This window comes from Bos indicus, chromosome 16 (assembly GCF_029378745.1).
Source record: "Bos indicus isolate NIAB-ARS_2022 breed Sahiwal x Tharparkar chromosome 16, NIAB-ARS_B.indTharparkar_mat_pri_1.0, whole genome shotgun sequence".
Lineage (NCBI taxonomy): Eukaryota > Metazoa > Chordata > Mammalia > Artiodactyla > Bovidae > Bos > Bos indicus.
This window is the reverse complement of record NC_091775.1, coordinates 81694602-81708541: the sequence shown is the minus strand read 5'-3', so window position 1 is coordinate 81708541 and position 13940 is coordinate 81694602. Positions and strand designations below refer to the sequence as shown.

Genomic DNA, 13940 nt, shown 5'->3' with positions numbered 1-13940 from the left:
TACAAAAAAGATCTTCACGACCCAGATAATCACGATGATGTGATCACACACCTAGAGCCAGACATCCTGGAATGTGAAGTCAAGTGGGCCTTAGGAAGCATCACTGCGAACAAAGACCAATATAAATCCCACTAAAAATGATGCTGGAACACCTAATTTAAAACAATATCCCCTGAGACAAGATGCCCCAAAGAATCCAGTCAGTTCTGGAGAAGTTTTTAAAATCAGGACTGATCAGACCTTGCAGGTCTCCATATAACACCCCTGTCCTCCCCGTAAAAAACCAAACTCAGGACAGTATTGTCTTGTTCAGGACTTGAGGGCTATTAATGAAGTAGTCCACGACTTACACCCTGTGGGGCCTAATCCACACGCTCTGCTCACAACTGTTCCCAGAGAACACAGTTGGTTCTCAGTCCTGGATGTGAAGGATGCTTTCCTCTGCACTCCTGTTGCAGAGGAATTGCAGCTGCTCTTTGCCTTTGAATGGCAGGACCTGGAAACACAGCGAATCCAACACCGCTGTTGGAGAGTCCTGCCGCAAGTGTTCAAACCCCCTACCTCGTTTGGGGAAACGCTGGCTAGAGACCTCAGAGACTTAATGTTGGATGAAGGGCTTTTGCTCTTTGGATGGAGCAAGATGACATGGAGCCTGGATGACATGCTCATGGCAAGCCCTACGTATCACAAGTGTCTAGAGAATACTATCAGGACCCTGAACTCTTTGGCCAAATGTGGATATAAGGTCCCCAGGAAAAAGCCCAGATATGCAAACAAGTCACATATCTGGACTTTGTCCTCTCCCAAGGACAACTGGACCTCTTGCCTGATGGAAAGCAAGCGCCTGCAGGTTTGGGAGCACCGAAGATCTGCAGACAACTGCAAGGTTTTCTGGGAATGGCAGAGTTTTATCTGATTTGGATCCCAAATTATGGGCTCACAGGGAAGCCCCTGAGACACTGAAGGGACATGACCTTGAGCCTCTTACTTGGAGTAAAGAGGGCCAAACAGCCTTTGAGACAATAAAAAGGTCAGCTCCAGCTTTGGACTACCAGACCTAAAGAAACCCTTCAAACTGTATGTCCATGATACACAAGATAAGCCTTGGGGTGCTAATCCAAACCCTGGGGAGTGTCCCCCAACCTGCCGCCTACTTCTCAGAACAACTAGAACAGCCTGCCAAGGGCCGGTCTCCTCGTCTGTGAGCTGTGGCAGCTACTGGTGGCACACTTCAGGACGCTGAGAGGTGCACCGTGGGGCAATCCCCACTGTGTGCGCCTCATCATGTCCTCCCTTTGCTGCAACAAAAAGGGGGCTGCGGGCTGCCTTCAGGAAAGTGCCAAGCCGTTCTCCCCGACAATCCCCCCTGAGACTTCAAGTCACTCCAGCCCTGAATCCAGCACAGCACTCCCGTTTAATGCTGCACCCACAGGTCATGGAGCTGCAAACTCCAGCAGACCAGACCTAAGGGACAAACCCCTGGCTGAGCCGGAAACAGAACTGGTCACTGACGGACACAGCTCTGTGGACCAGTGCCAGCGTGCCCGGGTGTGCGGTGGCAACCCTGACACAGAAGTGGAAGCAGAAGCCCCGCCCCGAGGGCTCAGCTCAGAAACCACTGCCTCAACGGGAGCTCTGCGCAGCCCCTGGGGGCCGGGTGCCCTACGGGCCCCCTCCCCCTGAAGAGAACAGACAGGAGTGCAGCGGGGGCACGGTGCTTTTATTATGATGGGGGTGGGGAGCGGCACGAGTGTGGCTTCCAGCCAGTCTGCGGCGGGGGACAGGGTGGAGGGGGTGGCTGTGCAGGGTGTGGACAGTGCGGAGCAGGAGAAGGTAGGTCAGGAGCAGCTGGTGAGGAGTAGGTCCTGGAGAAGGAGGCGCCATTCTACTTCCAGCGCCCCGTGACCTTGGCCTTCCCTCGAGTCTTGGAGCTGCAGGAAGCAGGACCCAGTCAGGGGGGACGGGGTGGACGGGGGCGGCAGTGGTGGAGGGAGCTTCCAGGGGTTGTGGGGGTGCTGAGGGCCGATGGGGGCAGGGGCACACTGAGCTGCCTGCAGAGGCTCAGCCCGAAGCAGCCTCGTGGAGGGCAGGGGCCTGACCACAGGAGTGGGGAGGGGCCGGGAGACCATGGGTGGGGGTGGAAGCTGGAGTCAGACACTCACACTTTCTGGTTGTCATTGATCCTGTTTCGGAGAACATTGATCTGAAAGAAACGGTGGGAAGAGTAGCTCAGGCACCCCCCGCGAGGGGGCCCAGGTGGCCTGGGGAGGTGGGCGGGGCTGGGGGGCAAGCCGTCCTCCTGCCTGGCATCTGCGTGGCGGGGACCACACTGCCTCTCCCAGGACCCACACTGGGCCCCAAGTGAGCGTGGGGGAGCGAAGGGGCCGAATCGCTGGTGAGCCCCCGACTCCACAGGAGGCCTGGCCTGTGCAATGGTCCTCCCGGTGGACTCAGGGCGCTGAGCTGCTTCCTCAGGCCAGAAGTGGGGGCCCTCAGGGCCGGGACCCCAGGAAGTGTCTGCTCAGCCCCAGTGACCCTCAGGCTCCAGGAGCACCAGCCCCGACAAGGGTGGGGAGCACCACCAGACAGGCCCCAGGGGTTGTGGGGGGACAGAGGCCACCAGCAGGGGTGCGGGCAGCAGCCGCTTACCTCGTATTTCTGCTGCTTGAACTTCTCTTGCAGGTCGAACTTCTCCGCCTCCAGGTCGTAGATGTTCTGCCACAGCTCCTTGGCCTTCTCCCTGCACAGGCCAGCAAGAGAGGTGAGCAGTAAGAAGGTCCCCACCTGCCTGCATCTAGATCCTGACCCCCCAGCCCTGCCCTCCTTCGCCCCCAGGCCCTGCACCCTGGCTTGGCCTGGGCAGTGCCCAGCACTGCAGGCGGATGCCAGCGCTGCCAGGACAAAGCCTTAGGACATGGAGCTGGGGAGCCCCAGCGGGAAGGAGAGGGAACCAAGCGCTGCCTGCCAAGAAGGCCCAGGCCAGCCCCCCGAAGCCCCCGCGGGAAAGTGGGGCAGCAGCACCCGGTGATGCGAGGCGGGACGCCCTCCAGAGGTGCAGCCCCGCAGGCAGCCCACCTCAGCTGGTCTTCGTTCAGGTGGTCGATGGCCAGCACCTTCCTCCGCTCGGCCAGAATCTTCTTCTTCTTCTCCCGCTCGGTCTGTCTCTTCCCACTTTTACGCTCTGTCTGGAGAGAGTAAGAAGCGGGGGAGGGGCTAGAGAAGCCCTGCCCTCCCTGCACCCCCAGGCCCGGCAGGGAGACAGGCCTGCCTGCAGCACGGCTGCTGCTCACCTCCCTGCTGCACACCCAGGCCAGCAACACCCAGCCTCCCCGCCTTCCAGCCCAGCACCTTGCCCTCCCCAGGCTCCCCAAAGGAGAGGGGAAGGACCTGAGGACCAGAACCTACCTGGGCCTGCACAGCAGGACAGCGGGAGAAGAGCCCCAGAGAAAGACAGGAGAGGCAACAGACAGAGGGAGGGACAGGAAGAGTGGAGACACGAAGGAGAGGCGTCAGCTGCCTTGGGGAGCCCGCTGCTGGACCCGTGTGCGGGCTGGGGGCAGGGCCGACTGCCAGCAGGCCCTGCTTGAGGGTCACCAGGAGGCAGGGCCCGGGGGATGGCCGGGTCCACAGCGCAGAGACTTCTGCTCCCCCTCCCCCCCACTCCAAGAACAGGGGGCACCACACTAGGCCCTGTGATGGGTCCTAGGAGGAAACCAGCCTGCATCCAGGCAGCACTCAGCTGCTTTCCAGGGTAGCTCGTCTGACCATCTCAGAGCAGGCAGACGGCACCATTAATGCCATCCTACAAATGGAGAGACAGCCTCCAGGCTGCAGGAGGCCACACCAGGCAGACCTGAGATGGCGCTTCGGGCCTGCCGGCTGCACCAGCCACCCGGGAAGAGCGCTGGTGCTCTGGAGCCCCCAGCCCGGCAGCTCTTCCCAGGGAAAGCCAGCCAGGGAGAGCCAGCTCGGGGTCTGGGTGTGAGAACGCGGTCTCCCAGCAGTGGCTGGGCATTTCTCTCCCGAGACCCCCTCAACAGGAGGAGCCGGAGGCCCCACCTTCTGGATGTAGCCTCCGAAGTGCATCATGTTGGACAGAGCCTTCTTCTTGCGCGCCTCGTCCTCCGCCTTCCTGCGGCTCTCCTCCTCCTCTCGGCGGGCTCGCTCCTCCTGGTTCCCGCGGGGAGAGAATGGGTTACGCTGGGGGCCAGACGCCCTGAGTCTGGGCCAGCACTGAGGGCGCACCCGGCACATGTCTGGCGCTGGCGGTGCCCGATGGGAGAAGAGGGGCTGAACAGATGGGCTCCAGCTCCCAAGGGCCTGCTACTCTCCAGGACAGGAGGCCCTGCCGTGGGGGCCCACCCACAACTGCGCAGGAGGGGGATGCGGGCTCGGCTCCCGGGGGCGCGCTGCGGAGGGATGGGGCGTCTCCTTAGACACTCTGGGCATCTCTGTCTCCTCTGCTGTCAGAGCCGGGACAGCGACCCTGGGCCCCGCGGACGGAGGCCAGCGGCCACTCACCGCCAGGCGCGTCTGCCGCTCCTTCTCGCGCTCCGCGCGGATGCGCTGCTGCTCCGCGCGTTCTGCCCGCCGCTTCTCCTGCGGGGAGGACGCAAGGCTGCGGTCACTCGGGACGGACCTCAGCCCCCGGAGAGGGCCCGACGGCCTTCGCCGCGGCCCCTGAGTGCCCGCCGGCCCCGCCCCCGCCGGTGTGGACACCACTCTGTGCAGGGAGGTGGGGGCCAAGCCCTGTGGAGCAGGAGCGGGGCGGGGAGGAGGGGCTAGAGCGTGGAGAGAGAATCCAGGCTCAGGGTCACGGCATCTGCCCTTCATCACTGGGGCGGGGTTGTGCCCAGGGTGCGGGAGGTGGGAGCTGAGATGCCAACTCCGCTCTGCCCTGGGGGGTGGGGAAGGGAAGAGAGCACGGGGCGGGGCCCTGGGGGCTCCTTCTGGACCTCCTCCCAGACGCCCAGAGGGCACGACACCCACGATCCTGTCTTTGAGGGAGACCAGCTCCTCCTCCTCCTTCTTGCGGTTCTCGAAATGCGCCTCGATCAGTGTCTGCAGCTCGTTGAGGTCCTTCTCCATGCGCTTCCGGTGTATGTCCTGGGGTGGGGGGCGGGGGGCGGCACTCAGAGGCGACCCCGCCCGCAGGGCAGGAGCGAAGCCTTGGGGTCGTGGGACCAACTGGGGCTGAGCTCAGGGTGGTGTCGGACACGGTGCCCCTCCCCCCGTGTCCTCCCCCAAGCGTGGCGGGGTGTGGGGGCGGGGGGCTGAGGTCTTGAGTGGGGCGGGGGCTGCCCTCCTTGAGCTGGCACTCACATCGAAGTCCACCCTCTCTCCATCAGGGATCTTGGGCGGCACCAAGTTGGGCATGAAGGGCCTGGTGGGCAGAAGGAGGGGTGAGTACCAAGCCCTCCCTGCATAGAGGGGCTGTGGTACCGGGGATGGGCAGGTCCCTCTCCTCCCTGCAGAAAGGCTGAGACCCAGCCTCCACGCGGTGACAACAGCACAGTGCCCACCCGGGGTCCCCACGCCCACTCGGGACTGGGGTGCCTACAGTGGCCTCATGTATCCTCACAGTCACCTGGAGTGGAAACCACTCATCTCGTTCAGGAAGACAGAGGCTCAGAGACATAAGGCTTTGCTCAAAACCATGCAGCCAGGAAGTAGAGAGGCTTGGCTTGCACCCTGGCTGACCCACACTCCTGGCCCCGACCCCAGGAGCCCAGGAGGCAGCGGTCAGCCTCACACACCTCACCCACTCACTGTGGGACTCCAGGCTAGGACACTGAGCCCTGCTTTCCTGTCTGCCCTCTGGTGTGGGGATCTGAACCAAGACACCGCAGTGTTTGCTCCAATGAGGGGATGGGAAGGGGCTGGGATTGCCAGGCTGGGCTGCTTTTGGAGCGTCTCCTGAACTGTGTGCTGAGGCACCATCAGATCGCGGGGCTGGCATTTCCAAAGCCCCACCCTCCTCTGCACACAGAGCTCCCATGTGTGTCCTGTATAGCCCCAAGTTGCCTTGTATGGCCCTTTGTGACCCTCTGAAGCCATATGCCTAGACTGACACGCTTTCACTGCTTGGCTTCTCCAAATTTTTTTCCCTCATGTCCTCCTCCAGCCACCAAGGACAGTGTCCCAGCTCTCCTGAGGGGTTGGACAGGGTGTCTGCCCAGGTCCATGGCTGGTCTGTCCTTTCCCTCTAGATGGGCATAGTGCTGACTGTAGCAAGGTTAGGGTTAGGGTTAGGGTTAGGGTTAGGGTTAGGGTTAAGGTTAGGGTTAGGGTTAAGGTTAGGGTTAGGGTTAGGGTTAGGGTTAAGGCGCTGGTGACGGAGTGTGGGTGGTTTTCAGCCGCCCCACCCCCTACCCCCACACACCCAGCAGAGACTCTTTTACCGCACACAACCTACACAGCTGTACAGGGTGGTCTGTGTCTGCCGCATCCCAGCCTGTGCCCACTGTGCCACGTGCACCCAGTCCTGTCCCAAGGGTTCTCTCTCACGGGCCCTCTGCTCCCAGGGCTTCACCACTCACCTGGGCTTGGGCTTGAACTCCTCCACCGGGCCATCTGGAGAGGAGGAAAGCACGTGAACTTGGGGTCGGGAGGCCTGGATCTGGCCCCACTGTGCCCCTGATAAGCTGGCACCCATGAGCCTCCGTTTGCCCGTCACCAGTGAGTCCCTCCCATCCCCGGACTGCAGGAGCAACCAGAGCACTAAGCGGCAGGGCTGCAAACCCCAGGCTCCACTCAGGGCTGATGCTCAGGGGGTCTCGGGGATGCGAGTGCACACAGCGCTCTCAGTCAGCAGCGCCTGCCACACAGGGAGGAGGGGTCGGGGACACATCCTGGGGTCCTGGCCCCAGAGTCCCTGCCTAAGTCTCTGCCTCCGCAGTTGCCCCCCAGACCTGAGGCGGCTCAGGACCGGAAGCTGATGGGTGTGACTCCAAGCCCCAGTGTGTGACTCGGGCCACCTGGGCCCCTGTGAAGGCTGTAGGTCAACAGCGCCCACAGCAGTGACCTACCCCATGGACCATCCGCGCCTGGGATCTCAGCCCCAGACACCCTACCCTCCCGTGGTTCACCCAGGCTGCAGAAACCTCATGGATAGATGTGATGTGACCACTGCCCTGACCCAACCTGGCCCCCTCCCCCTGGGCACCTCCAAGGCACCGTTTCTGGAAGGAGGAGCCCAACCTGCAGACACACATGGTTCTATGCCCACACCCCCAAGGTCTCCCCCTCCCCCCAAGGTCTCCCCCGCCTCCCCCCAGGGTCTCCTCCTCCCCCCCAGGGTCTCTTCCTGCCCCCCAAGGTCTCCCCCTCCCCCCCAGGGTCTCCTCCTCCCCCAGGGTCTCCCCCTCACCCCAGGGTCTCCCCCACTCCACAGGGTCTCCCCCTCCTCCCCCCAGGGTCTCCCCCCTCCCCCCAGGGTCTCCCCCTCCTCCCCCCAGGGTCTCCTCCTCCCCCCCAGGGTCTCTTCCCCCCCTCAAGGTCTCCCCCTCCCGCCCAGGGTCTCCTCCTCCCCTAGGGTCTCCCCCTCCTCCCCCCAGGGTCTCCCCCGCCCCCCCCCAGGGTCTCCTCCTCCCCCCTGGGTCTCCCCCTCCTCCCCCCTGGGTCTCCCCTCCCCCCCTGGGTCTCCCCCTCCCCTCAGGGTCTCCTCCTCCCCCAGGGTCTCCCCCTCACCCCAGGGTCTCCCCCACTCCCCAGGGTCTCCCCCTCCTCCCCCCAGGGTCTCCACCTCCCCCTAGGGTCTCCCATTCCTCCCCCTAGGGTCTCCCCCACCCCAGGGTCTCCCCCTCCTCCCCCCAAGGGTCTCCCCCTCCCCCCAAGGTCTCCCCCTCCCCACCAGGGTCTCCCCCACAGCTGCAGGAGGGGCTTCCCCACCATGTCCCAATGGCCAGTGGGCCTCACCTTCAGCCTCTCTACCTTCCTCTTCTTCTCCATCTTCTGAACAGAACATGAGAAAGGAGTCACGGTCCCGATTCCAAGCTCAAGGCCCTGCCAGTAGCCCCCTGTCCCCCCAACACGTCCTCAGCCAAGGGGGCCCTGCAGGGCTCCAGGTCCAGGATCCACCTGTGCACACCTGCCAGGGCCCAGGACCGCCTGGCCAAAAGAAGCAGGTGCAGCGTGTACTGACGAGGCTGAGCCCGGCCTGGACGGGGGGCTGCCCAGGCTGCAGAGCACGGTCTAGGGGGCCTTCCCGCTGCCTCAGGAGCAGCGCTGGGGCCCTTGCTGCCCCAAGCTCAGAAGGGCCCCCTTCCCCCCTCGCTCCAGGAGGGGCCTCACCTGCGGTGCAGGGCTCCCCAGCCTCAGCCTCGCCTCCAGCCTCCTCTTCCACCGCCTCCTCGTGCTCTGGAGAAGCGGACCAGACAGTGAGCGGGCCCGGCGCAGGGAGGGGTGGGGCCCAGTGAGTGTGGGGGGACCTGTGTGGCTGACAGGGGCCGCTCTATTCTTGGTTTAAACCAGAAGCTGCAAACTAGGGCCCAATGGCCTGCAGACCGTTTCTAGAATGTTCCTGGAGTGGCAGCTTCAGCAGGACCAGGGGCCACAAAGCCTGGAATGCTCCGTGTCTGCTCCTTCAGGGGAAGTCTATGCAAGGTCCTCTCGTTTGAAACTTTCCTCTCTGGGGCTGAAGGCCCCTCTGCACCCGGAGGTGCTGTCACAGTGGGGCCGCCTCTGGGCCCCGTGTCTGACTCAGCCTCCCTCCCCAGCTCATTCTCTGATGTCACAGCACAGGGTCAGGGTCCTGTCCTAGACTCAGGCCCTGGAGCCCCTTCCTCAGTGTCTGGAACCAGAAAGGACCCGTGTGGGTGAGAGGCTGCCCAGCATGGGAGAGGGCTAGGGCCTGGGCAGAATTCGGGGCTGGGGGGGGGTTCTATTTTCATCACTTGCTGGCAGGGTGTGGCCCCCAGCCCAGTCAGGCGGTGGAGCAGACAGGCGGCATGGCCCCGTTAGGACTCTGCCCGCAGGAAGCGGGGGCTGGTAGGGGGACTTTGCTCAGCTGGGAGCAGGGGCTGGGGACAGGCGAGATGCTTCCTGGGCAACCCCCACCCCCGTACCTTCCTCGGCTGCTTCTGCTCGGGGAGGAGGCGTGAGCACAAGAGAGGACAGAAGAGACAGTCAGTTTCCAGCCAGGCTGTCTTCCCGCCCAGTGAGAGTCTGGGTGTGCTTACCTTCCTGCTCCCTGCAGCGTGAGGGGAGACGCTGTCAGGAACACAGCACGCACGTGTACACACGCGCGCACACACCCCATGACCTTTTCCAGGAGACTTTTACCCCCGTGCTGGGTCCTGGAGTCTGCCCAGCCCCACCCACAGCCCAGCCAAGCCCGGCTCCGTTCAGCTGCCTCCCCCCGACCCCCCCAGGAAACCTGGCAAGTGCTGGTCCCTGGGCTCTGCACGCCCCCATCCCCGTCCACCCGGCCCAAGCCCACGGGCACAAGCCCTCCACTCAGCCCCCAGTTCTGCACCCTCGGTGCCCAGTACGGGGTCTTCAGGGTCCAAGCGAGGTCTGCGGTCCTATCTGCCCTGGGCACTGCCTCCCCCAGGGACGACTGACTGATGGGTTGCAGTGTGCCCCCCTCCCTGGCCCCCGGGACAGGGAAGAGGGCAGGGCCAGCAGCCCCCAAGGCCGTGATGCCAGGTCTGGGGCGGGTTTCTGGGCACAATGGCTCTGTGGCCTCTGGGACCTCACGGAAACTCTCTGGTCTTTTCTCAGGAGGCCCAGCCCCCAGCCCCTAGCCCAGCCCATCCCGTAGCCCTGGGTCTTCATGGCCAGCCCCCTGCCTGGGGCAGCCCGAGGCAACAGGCTGGAAACAAGGGTGCAGCTCTCCCCACGCCCCCGACGGGCACAGCCCCTGCCCAGCACCCCAGGACTCACTCATACTCCTCCACGGCCTCTTCCACGTCCGACATGGCCTCCTCTTCCTTCTGCAGAGAGACAGACAGTCCGGGTGGGCAGAGGGCCAGCCACCCAGCTCTGCGGGAAGCCCTGGGCCTGCCATCCCCCAGCCCTGGACCAGCTGCACCGGGCCCCCGCCCCTGTCGGGAAGAGACACCGTCCCAGCAGGGCCAGGCTGCAGGCTCCGCGCCCCTTGGACACGGCTCTGAGTCTTTCCACAGCCAGGCCTCTCCCCCGGAAGCAGCTCAGCGACAGGGAAGAACCCGCAGGGTCAGCCGACACCCAGAGCCAAAATCAGGGCCCACGGTCACAGGGAGGGGCCGCTGCCTGCAGTTCTGTCTGTAAAGCTCTCAGCACCGCCGCGGGGCAGACACAGAGGACAGAGCAGGGCTGCGGGGCCTGTGGAGGCCAGAGGGACACCCGGGGGACACGTGGGGGACACGTGGCTGCAAAGCTGCCCAGGGCCACTCTGCTGGTGGCTCCACAGACACACAGGTAAACGGCTGGGGGGCTCACCCTCACACACGGTCACACACACACACACACAGCACACACCAGACACTAGATGACACACACCAGACCCCAGACACACCACACACCCCAGACACACACCACACACGGGGAGTGCAAGCTGAGCAGGGCATCCAAGGAGGATCACAGATGAGGGAATGCCCACGTGCCCGCCTGTGTGATGGTTCCCTGGGGACCCTGGGCGGGTGTGGGGTCTGTTCATCTCTCACAGCTGCTGTCTCTACGAAAAGCCCAGTTCCGTGGAGTTTCTCCAGGGTATCCCCCACGCTGCGCTGAGAACAGAAGCTGGGGCCCGAGCCCCCATCCCAAGGCCTGTGTGGAGGCAGCCCAGGGTCCCACACGGAAGCGTCTTGCTGCCCCGTCGCTGTGAGCCCAGGGAGAGGCCAGAGGGGTGGCTGGGATGCAGGCATGGCTCGGGACACGGGCTCCACACCCCGTGTGTGTGACCATAGGAAGGCCATTGGCCCCCTGTGCCTCAGTTTCCTCTTCTCCAAGGGGAGGAAGGCTGGGGTGAAGGGAGGCTGCACCCAGCGCTGCGGCCGCCAACCTGTGACTCAGGCCGCAGTGACAGCGCCCTGGATGGGGTGCTGATGCCCCCTCACCTATCCCCCAGACCCCACCCTCACCGCTGAGACCCACCCAGGCACCTGTCTGCAGACGTGCCGCGAGCCCCAGCTCTGGCAGGTGGCATGGTGTCTGCCACAAGGCAGCCCCTTTGAAGCTAAGAGGTGCTGAAGGTGCCCCGCCCACAGCCCCCGGGGTTGCAGCTGCCTCGGGCCGCAGCCTCAGGCTGGCAACTCTTCTGAACCTGCTCCCAGTCGTCCAGCCCTGCTGGGTCAGAGCAAACAGACCTACAGTGGGGCAGGCAGGGCGGGGCTGGCAACAGGGCACTTTGGACTGAAGCTGGCTCCCCTGGGTGGGGGTACTCATCCCAGAGAGTCTCCAAATGGGGCCTGGGGGGAGAGCAGCAGGGGGATAGCCCCCAGCCCAGGGTGGGTGAGAACTGGCAGGTCAGCACTGCTTGGAGCCCCAGGGAAGCAGTCAGGCCAGGGGCCTGAGCCCTGGGAGGAGTCTGTCACCCTGGGGTTCAGGGAGGTCTTCAGGGAGGGGGTTGGCCGGCCTGGGGGGCGGCTCTCACGCTCTCTCCTCTGTGGCCCGCCCCCCTGCCAGTTCTGAGCCCCCGCACAGCCCTGTGAGCCCCCCTGCTCCTACAAACACAGCTCCTAAAAATAGAGCCGCTCAAGAGGCAGGTTGGGGTGGGGGAGGGCTTCCAGCCCAGAGGAGGCATCTGAGATCGCGTCCAGGCGCTGGTGGCAGGAAGGCGGGGGGCCGGGGGGGCCTCCAGTTGGGAGAGAGGCCGGCAGGCCCCCACCCGCCCTTTCTAGCAGGTTGCCATCACAGCCAAAAGGCCAGGGTGACCTTTCTTGGGGAATAAAGCAGAAACCATAGAAGGCAGAAAGAACACTGGCCATGCTGTCAAAGGCCCAAGTTTAATACCCAGCTTTGCTGTGTGACCTTAGCAGAGTCACTTAACCTCTCTGTGCCTCCGTTAACCTATCCATGAAACAGAAGAGTGGAGGCCCCACTCTCAGCCCTGTGCCCGGCAGGCAGCTGGACCTGACCGCAGCTGTTGGCCCACCCTCAGAGCTGGACCAGGGCAATGCGATCCTCCCAGATTCCTCTCCTGCCCGAAGACCCAGGTCAGAGGAGGAATTCAAGAGGTCAGGCCTCCCAGCTGCACCAGGACAAGCACGAGCCTCAAACGCCCATCTCCAGGCGCCCGCTCCCCGTGTTCCTTCAGGAGGGAGTGGTTCTCCCTGAAGAGCTCCAGCAGGCGCTCTCCCCAGGGGCATGGGGGGCAGGGACCCTGGGTTGGTGGCACTGGACTCAGGGTTAACACGCTGACCCAGGGAGCCGGGCCCCCCCCACCGGGAAGTGGGTCTCTCCACGCCGCTCAGCCCGCGCCCTGTCCAGGGTGGGGCCCAACCCTGCGTCCGCCTGGAAGAGCCTCCGGGGTCCCTGGTCCCCTGGCTGCCTCTGGCAGGCAGCCTTTCTCATCAGTTCTGACAGCTTCTGAACCCCAGGGAGGAGGATGTGGCCGCGAGGACTGTACTGACTTGTGTGGGCACCCACGGCCCGACTCTGCTCCCCGGGGAGTGGGGAGGACCTGCCCAGGATGGGGCAGGGGCTCCCCGCCTGGAGGGAGGAGGCTCCAGGAGAGGGTCCCCGGGGGTCGGAGCATCATTTCATTTAGAGGCCTGGCAATTATCTCTCCATCCTACAAAGGAGGAAACAGACCCAGGGAGGGACAGCTATTCACCCAAGACCTTCCACCCGCCCCAGGCCTTCAGTGGGAGGTCTGTGATTCAGACCCGAGTCTCCAGCCTCAGGCTGAGGGTCGGTTAAACTAGGCTCAGGGATTCATCTCAGAGATGCCACCCTCTAAAGCTCCCGAGGGAAGGGGGCCTCTCCCAGCTCCGACACCCAGTCAGAGTGGACACTGCGACTTGGGACAGAGGGCCCAGACTACAGGGCACCCCTCTGCTCTTAGAGCCTGCCCCAGTCTTACCCAGAACAGGAGCTGCCAACGGGTCTTGTGGTGTCTGCTCCACCTCGCGGGCTCTGGGCGAGGGCAGGGGCTGGACAGGCTTTAAGCAGGCCCGCGCCCCGGCGGTGGGAGGAATGTGCGCAGGAGTCACGCCGGGGGTGGCGGGGGCAGGGGGAGAGGGGGTGTTGGCTGCTATTTTGGCAGGTGCCAGGGACAGGGCTAAGGGAACATGTACCCCAGGCCATATAAGCCCATGTGGTCATCCAGCTGCTCAGATAAGCTATTTAAAACCAGGACAGACAGGCAGGGGACAGGAGGGAGCAGGCACATAACACAAGCCAGCTGTCTGTCCCGAGAACCCCGATAAAGTGGATGCCAGCAGTCGGGAAGGCAGGCTGGGGGGAGGGTGGGGGCAGAAGCTCAGCTGTGGTGATGTGTGGACAAGGGTGCTTCCAGGCTACTGGCTCCTCGAGCGGGTGAACACCCTTGGGGGAGAGGCAGGCTCTGGCAGCCTCAGTGAGCACACCTACAGAGGGGTCTGCTTGCCCCCCAAGCCATGTGGCAAGCCCTCCCCACTGGGCAGGAAGTAGACCCACTGCAGGGGGTCAGATTCAAGGTCGAACTTCCAGCCAAGAGCAAGGGTTCTCTTCAAAGAGGCAGCTGGTTGAGTGAAGGGGCAGGGAAGATGGTTGAAGTTCACGCCACGATGGCTTTAAAATTACGATCTGCTAAACCCACTAGATTACAATGTCCACGCGGCCAGCACCCAGGGGCCTCGCATTTGCTTGCATGCCTGTGCCTGCGGCCTCCAGCACAGCACCTGGGTCACGGAAGGGCTCAGGACACAACAAAGAAGAGGAAGCCGACCTAGGGGAGGCCTGCTCTGAATTCTCAGGGCCCCCGTCCTGCCCGACTCCTGGGCCCTGAGCCCCAGCCCTGCCAAGAGCCGCCTGTG

The 13940-nt window shown here is 63.8% G+C and overlaps 1 protein-coding gene across 3 annotated transcripts; it reads right to left on the bottom strand.

The window, feature by feature from the left end:
- Positions 1-1630: 1630 nt before the first annotated feature.
- TNNT2 (troponin T2, cardiac type) lies at positions 1631-13580 on the bottom strand. 3 transcript variants are annotated; one of them, XM_070768830.1, is made up of 11 exons: positions 8293-8325; positions 7918-7950; positions 6540-6573; positions 5323-5383; positions 4990-5106; positions 4522-4599; positions 4060-4170; positions 3076-3185; positions 2650-2740; positions 2163-2203; positions 1631-1931 (listed from the first exon to the last, which is right to left on the bottom strand). In XM_070768830.1, exons 4-11 carry the CDS (start codon positions 5374-5376, stop codon positions 1886-1888), a joined length of 648 nt encoding a protein of 215 aa, XP_070624931.1. In that variant the 5' UTR covers positions 5377-5383; positions 6540-6573; positions 7918-7950; positions 8293-8325; the 3' UTR covers positions 1631-1885. The 3 variants fall into 3 exon arrangements, 2 of the variants coding, with proteins under 2 accessions (XP_070624931.1, XP_070624930.1); XM_070768829.1 differs by having other exon boundaries at positions 1635-1931; positions 7918-7953; positions 8293-8358; XR_011560997.1 differs by lacking the exons at positions 1631-1931; positions 2163-2203; positions 2650-2740; positions 3076-3185; positions 4060-4170 and adding exons at positions 9066-9190; positions 9886-9935; positions 13007-13580 and having other exon boundaries at positions 7918-7953; positions 8293-8358.
- Between the last annotated feature and the right edge of the window lie 360 nt (positions 13581-13940).